This window comes from Pelecanus crispus, chromosome 5, assembly GCF_030463565.1.
Source record: "Pelecanus crispus isolate bPelCri1 chromosome 5, bPelCri1.pri, whole genome shotgun sequence".
NCBI classification, from domain to species: Eukaryota; Metazoa; Chordata; class Aves; order Pelecaniformes; family Pelecanidae; genus Pelecanus; species Pelecanus crispus.
The window spans coordinates 26548883-26556803 of NC_134647.1; the positions used below are offsets into that span (position 1 = coordinate 26548883).

Consider the following 7921-nt stretch of genomic DNA (forward strand, 5'->3'; position numbering starts at 1 on the left):
AGATCCACTTTTTCCAGTGCTTAGTAGCTGTGCTGCTGAGAATTAGCCTAACAGTATCAGTTCTATTTACTGACCTTCAGGCCTTGTTGCTCTTAGCACTGCTAAGACTGGTCTATTGTGTGGGGTAAAAGAAAATACTGGTGCAACTTACTTTATTATTTGTCTTGTAATTGTGATTAATAACAGTTGTTTTCACTATCTGGAAACAGACAGGCTGGTTTGTCTGCCTACAATCACACTGTGATAAATGGAGCTATTTTAACTCTGGTTTTGTGTATCAAAGAAAACAGATGTAGTCTGGGACTTGAGGCTATAGGAAATACACAGCCTGCTTAAGTCAATCTTCATATACTCAAGTGAAGATGTGGTCATATATGACAGTTTGAGATGTGTAAAGCTCTAAATTACATCTGGGGAAGTACTAACTACAGGTAGACACATAACTACAATCTACAGTGAGAACTGAAGTCACGATCCTTTTAATTTTATGAAGACTAACTTCAGAAAGTCTTTAGTTTGGATTCTCTTTTAATCTCGATATCTCTTCTCCCCTCCATCCAGGCTAACAAAAAATATTGTAACTTTTAGGCAAGACTCACTAAAGGTAGCAATGCTGTGAGAAGATCCCCCCTGATGACTTTTGAGACTAAAATTGTAAGAAGCATACCTTTTATTTGTCAATGGATTACACTAAAGATCACACCTTGCAATATGCAAGAACAACAACATTCCAGCAAAGAAATTACAGAAGTGTATCAATACCAGCCTGGTACAGCAAGCATCTTGTGGACATAAGAAGCTGTAGCAAAGCCAGACATATACATCTGTATAATGACTTTATCCTTTCAATGTAACATGTATTTTGGGGTAGAATATCTGGATTTCTTGTTTTTATAAATCTGGATATTACTTCTATGGTACTGCAACTTAAATGACTTGGTCCTTTTAATCAAATGGTCTTTTATTTTTGAAGTCTTTCTCACTCTTGACTTTCAAATATTTAAATCTAATTGTTAAGTGTCGGGAATGGTTTTTTTACTTTACTGTTAGTATTTAATACTTGGTAATGTTTCTGGATTATGTAATGAACAGAATTTACATTTAGGAAGGATCTGAGGCATATGTGTTGCTATAAAACTACACTCAAAATACATAGCTGATCAGATAGGCACTTACACAGGGGGAATTCAGCCATTCTCTAGTGCATCAGAAGTTGATCCTTATAGAGGAGGTTATCAGATTTTTTTATGATCCTGACAGTCTGGTCTAAATGTCGTAGGTCTGTTTCTTGCTAAATTTGTTGTGAACAAACTGCTGAAAAACTTCGTAGTGGTTTTAAAGTAGTTTTTAATGTGTGACTTTGAAGTGGTTTCTTATGCCTTCTTTGTCTCTTTTAACTAATGCTATGACATAATTTGTGACAGTAAAAGTTTTTGAAAGGTATTCAGGAATTAGCTATCTTAGTTGTAGCATTCATTGTTTTCATTTCCTACATGAGATTTTAGAGTCTTGCTTATAGTTCTCACCTTGCCTTGACTATGGCCTACACTTAGAAAGGGATAGTGCACATTTTCAAACATAGCTTTGATCCTTCTGCTTTTCTGGCCAGGGAGTATCTTGAGATTTGAGTCATGTAGGTGAGGGTTGCTAGAGCCACAGTTAGCTTCTAGAAACTTAGAAATTAAAAAGCAGCATCAGAAATGACAATTTCATGTAGATACAAGTTTAAGTTTAGGTAAATGATTCTTCTAATCATTTAGGGCAAGCCCTAAAACCACCCATATGACATGCTTTTTTTTTGTATACATGAAATAACATGTGCTGAGGTAGGTATGACTGGTCTATAAATACAACTATAACGAACCCTTTTGGGGTACAGCATCAGAAGGGAGCTGGCTGGATTTCGGCCTGATGCCTTCTGTCTTAACCAAGCTAGGTACCCATGTAAAACTAAGGAACAGTGTAAAAATTAATGATAGATTTTTTTTCCCTTGCAGGGAATGTTCTAACTAAACCTGGTTACTTACGGAAACAATTATCAGCTTGTGGGTTTGAGGAAAATACCCCCATTTAGCCACTGAACTAAACTAATTTTCTTCTACTTTCTCGACAGATTGATTAGAATAAAGGTTAATGTAGCCCAGACTCCACAGGTTTAGGCAGAGTATCAATTTCCTGGCAGTTTATGTAGGAAAACTAAAAAAAAAAAAAAACAAAAAACAAAACAAACCCCAAAACCCCACAAACCAAACAACAACCAAAAACCCCACACACACCAAAAAACCCCCAAACCAACCCCTCCCCCCAAATTACCAAAAACTAACCCTAAAAAAAAAAACCCACCCCAAAAAACCAAAACCAAACCCCCAAAAAACCCCACACCTTATTTGCATTCAGCTGTATGTTTGACATGTAATTCATTGCAATTCTTTGGCATCATTAAGAGGCTGTGGCTTAAGCTATACACTGCAGTAATTAACCCACACAAACTATAAAATCTGGAATTATAAAATTCCCTTATCAGGGGAGTTGAACACACTCTTTTCGACACAGGAAAAGTGTTATCCTTAAGCACTGGCGATTGATCATACTTTCATCTTAAAACTACGGCTTGCTTTACTGATTAGAATGAGTTTAAACTGTGACATTTGTCAGACATGGAGTAACCTTATGTCAAATAATATAACAACGCAGTTGTATTTTCCTCTTTGGTCTGTTGAAAGTCGTAATAGAGTAGTCATCTTCAGTGCCTTTTCCCAATATATATATATAAAATACCAAATAAATACAAAGGACTTTCTGATTCCTCAACACAGAACTTGAAAGTACTTAAGTTGTTTAGATAGCAAGTGAAAATGTGAAAGATGTTATGGTGATTGTAACTGTTAATTATGTAGTAGACTTCAGGTACACTGGTCCAATACACTCCAGCACTACTGCAGTATTAGATTAATGCACTGACCTTTCTCCATATTCCAGAGTTCTCTCTGGAAGAGTAATAACCTGTTAAGCGATTTCTAAGAGCAGAGATGCTTTCAGGAGAGACAACCAGCTTCAGGAACAGCATGCAACAGCTAGAAGAGCCCCATCCTTCTTATGACCTGTTACTGCTTCTCCTTTTATAGAGCTATTGTTCTGCAATAACTGCCTCTCTAAGTTGAAAGGCCTAGAGCAGGGGAAGGCTAGGGCCATGTGCAGTGCCACTAGAGCCTATTTCCACCGGGACCACACACTGCTATAAATCTGTTCTGTGTGGGTGTAGAGTTATTCCTGGGATCAATCAGCTACACTAAAATTTTCAATACAAGACTGTTTGTTCATCTTTGCCCAAGTACTTCATATTCCAAAAGCGAGAAAACCAATTGCTGCCTTAGCAGCCAGATCTTTTGCAGCCATCCGGATGCATTTTCAAAGATGAGCAATTGTAGCTTTTATGACCCAGGAGAGCTGTACTCCCATTTTATCTTCTCTGTGGCCAGCAGGTATGTGCTATCCATCTAATGCACTTCTCTTTGAAAAACCATGCACATGGGAAACTGTTGTCACTTTTGGCAGCGAATGTAATGTCAGTGCATGGTTGCTTGGTTTTTTTCAAAAGGTGGGTTCTACAGGAGCAGCATATGGTTGCACTTCACCAAAGTGTATTTTATTCCCCAATAGCTTAAAAGGACACTGGAAGCATGAATAAATTTTCTGATGAAACCAGCTAAGGTCTGGACCAGCATGTATCAGAACTGGGAAGAAGTTACTTATCCACCTCACATGTTTTTCTTTCATACATGGACTATAATGATGATAAAACTTTAAAATACTGCAGAAATAAAATTGGTGTTGGACTGTCTTTGAGAGTTGTTACTGAACAAGATTCTTGACTTTCTGGTTTGAAGTACTTTGTGTGAAGTAGACTCTCTGTCATGCTAGGGTGTTTGTACTCTATGTAATAGGCTGGGCTTCAGATGGAAGACTTCTGGCTTCCTAGCAGTGGATGTTTTAAGGTATTAGACTGCTCAGCACACCTCAGGAACAGGGCATTTGCCACTTGTAAAACTCAAACTAATTTGGTTGTGCTTCATCTTGGATAACTAAGATACAAGATTAGGTGTCTTCAGAGGAAGAAGATGCAAGAAGGAAGAGCTGCATTTGTTTCCAGTTGGGGCAATAAGGATTGTGTTTGTAATGGTGTGTATAGCTAAGCTGACTAGTGGTGACTTGTTAAGCTGCTACAAATTGATTGTTCTATGTAAATGGCATCATCTAGGCCTAAATCTAAAAGGTCTACTTTCTCTAGGCTAGAAACAGAAAGGTGGTTTTCTCTAGTCCGTAGTAAGATCAGGCTTAACTGAGACCTCTTACAGTTGGGGAAGTTAAGGCTTCCTTGAGCCCAAAGGCTAGGCTTAGAGTGGAGTTTAACAACTTTGCCACTTGGAATTATTTTTACGTTTGTGGTAACATCTTTTACTATTATGGCATTTTCTTCCTCCTTTTCCCTTCTCATCCTTGAAGCTAATTGGATCATCCTATGGAGGAGGAACAGAATACTTAACAGGGCAGTGCTAACCTGAAGTGAAACAAATACAACATTGCTTTCTAAGTGGTGCTCTCATCTACACAGAGCCTTTCCTTCACTTGGTCTGTTTTCCATTTAATCAGATGGACCAGCTTAGAATTCCAAGAGCGAGATTGCTTCAATGCTTTTTAACTCTAATATGAAAACTTGAGTAGCTGAAAAATCCATGTATATCTTATTGACATGAACAGTAGGAGTAGGGGCTCAACCTACTGTTATCAAGGGGTTAAAATCTTTTCATTGAACATGTTTGTGAAGGACTGCTGGTAACTGTAGTGCAGCTTTTTTCTTTCCAGTTCACTAATCAAATGTATGTTAGATTTATTATTGCAGAAGTATAAACCATAGAAAATTTGACAAGATAGATGTGTAAATTATCACTTTGACAGAACTAATGATGCACTCCAAGCACCTTCTGTTTTCCAGCACTTGGTGAGCGACTTCATTAAATATGCAACGACTGTTTGGTGCTGCTCAGACAGTAGTTCAGTTCCTTGTGGAATTGCATTATTACTGGAGGTGTAAAAGAGGCAGGCATGCTAGCTGTTGGGCATCCTGCTGTGATTCTAATGTGCTCCATCTTGTTGGAGCAGTTGTTTGCAGTCTTTTCAGGACAATTACATCCATAACCACAGGACACATTCACTGAAACTATATTACAGATAACAGTTGAGAATGGTAATGACTGTTCTTCAGCTGCTTGTGTAAGAGCCAGTGTGAGTGACTTGAGGTGATGGTCAAGCCACATCCATGATTCTTTTTTTTGTAGTAGTAGTATTAAAGTATCCCCAGATAAAATTCAACTACATCAACTTGCTCAGACAGTCAAATTGTAGTGGTGGTATATTTACAGATGGGGATTTTTTTTCTTGAGCTGGACTGCAAAATACCACCACAGTTCCTACCACATGACAAATTCTTTTGTCCTTCAGTTACAATCTTTGCTCTTGACATGCATGCTGCTAATAGTTGTTTTCTAGCAAACTGCAAATTTCATTCTTTCTCACATTTGCTTTTTCAGTTGGCATTGTGACAAGCTCATATTCCTTAAGGTATAAACAAATAACTCTGTTCTCCAGAGGTGTCCCTGTAATTTATTATTCTGATGACAGTTTGATGGTTACCTTGAGAACAGGGCACAAAAGATGGCTTGATTTTAGCTTCAGATACTCTTAAAGCATCTGTCTCTCAAACCTTTACTATATCGTATCATACTGACAAATGGATTCTGTTTCAGGCTGACAAGTTAAATGCTATAGTGTATTTAATGAAAAAATGTTCTTTATTTTGAATGATGTGTTAAATCAGAGTCGATGACTTGGTTAATTAGTATGTGAACACTCGGCCATTTAACAGGACTATTGTGAGACTAGTGGAATGAGTTCTTAAATGGGTGGTGTCTTAGCTCTGCTTTGTATTTGGTATATGTTGTGAATATCCATTTTTACATGGGAAACTAAGCTCTTGTGTAATGGAATGAGCAATTACCAGCCCATGTAAAAGTTCTTGAATGAAAGAAAGTATTTTGTTGATTTAAAACTAGGCTTTAAGCCTTCTTCTTAGAAAATAATTTTTAGCTATTTAAACCAATGCTATTTTAAGTTTGATTGAATTATGTTTTCACTTTAAAGCAATCAATGGGTGTAGGGTTCTGCTTTTTAGTAATCTCTTTCAGTTTCCTACTTAAAATGAGTTTGGTGGCTTTTTAAAACTTACTACCGATTCCCTATTTTAATAGAACATGTGATTTCAGCCTAAGCTTCATCTAAATTTCATAGTTTCTAAAGAAACTAGACAGTGTGGAACACAGTCTTCCTCTGGGAGTATGCTGAGCTTAATGAGCTTGATAGTCTGGTGGGCTCAATAAATCAAATAAAGCAAAACACTTCTCATTTTTGAATAAAAGCATTTATCACACAGTGTTTATTCATTCATGGTCACAAGATTGATTGGCTCCTAGAATCCTGCCTTATATTGAAACACTTTGTTTTTGTTTTTCCAGTAGGCAAATTGCGGAAGCACTGGATGAAGGAGAGCATCTCTGATGTTGGCCTGGGAATGCTGAGATCTGTTAAAGAATATGTGGACCCCAATAACATCTTTGGAAACAAAAATCTTTTATAAAGCCCTGCACAACATGATGTACTAAAACTTCTTCAAAATTACTGTTGAAATTCCTCCACTTTCATTGTATTGATATCCCAGTAATCAAATATAACATAGACTAAACTTTAAAAACTAGTAACTTACATTGGTTTTTGCCACCCCCTTCCACCTCCCCCCCAATAAAGTGTAAACATAACTTTTAATGTTTATGGATTTTTACTTACAATGCTTTTAAACTCTTACACTTTGTGCCCAGTGGGTTGTTTATTACCAACCAGGAAATGCAGATTTGGTTTTCCAAGTTTGGTTAGGCAACACAGCTGATAGTATTTTCAATGCTGGATACTGCCAGATGTTTCTTACTAAGGCATCCCCTGCAAGGAAAACAAAGACTGACAACAGTGTTTCCTACAGAAGCGGCTGCTCAACCCAGCCCCTTGCTAAAGGAAAGCTGCTAGGAGACAGATGAGAGAACACCAAGGAGTACTTCACTGTGCTGATGGATTAAGTATGTAACACACTTGTAACCAGCGAATACTTTAAGTACAAATGCAGGCTTTGACCAAAAGAGACAATGTATGTCAAGCTACTTCTAAAAACTCAGTATTCTCCCACCACGGTACTATTGGAAAAATCTTACACAATTGGGCTGTTCTGAGTTGTATTTGCATTGCTGGGATAATCTTAAATTAATCATAGGTCAGTCACTATAAGTTTTGTACAATGGACATTTCTCACTGTATGTTGAAAACAAGTTTGTAACAAAACTTTGCCTTCATCTGTACTTCAGTCCTAGTGTGTATGGGTTTTGCTCCTGTTTTGTTTATTTTGCAAAGATGCGAAATACCTTTTTCAGTAAAAAAAAAAAATGTTTTGGCTATTCAAATGAAACTGCCCAGCACTGTCTTTTGAAACAGTCTCAACAGTTTAATAAAACACTTAAGTGGACATCCTGAAAGTGAGATTTCCCATTTAGTTTTGTACAGTTTCCTATGGCCTTTATGAATCATTTATTTACTTCACTAGTAGCCACAATTTTAATTATCCATTTAACTTTAAGAAAATTAAATATTTTCTTGATCACTATCGGATGAGAGTAAGCATTTTTACATCGAAACTTGAATCTTAATCATGAAAACTAAAAGTATTTGTCAATACTCATGATCCATTTTTAAGGTGGGTTCTTTTCTTAAATTATCCAACTTTTTGATAATTAATGTATATGATTGCATAGGATAGAGAAAATAC

General features: G+C 36.9%; 1 protein-coding gene across 1 annotated transcript in view; it reads left to right on the forward strand.

The window, feature by feature from the left end:
- AGPS (alkylglycerone phosphate synthase) overlaps positions 1–6867 on the forward strand; it is a 59329-nt gene extending 52462 nt beyond the window's left edge. The window contains exon 20 of the mRNA XM_075710028.1: positions 6570–6867. Coding sequence (XP_075566143.1) covers positions 6570–6691 — 122 coding nt within the window. The 3' untranslated portion in view covers positions 6692–6867. The remainder of the gene's footprint in view (positions 1–6569) is intronic.
- Positions 6868–7921: the final 1054 nt, after the last annotated feature.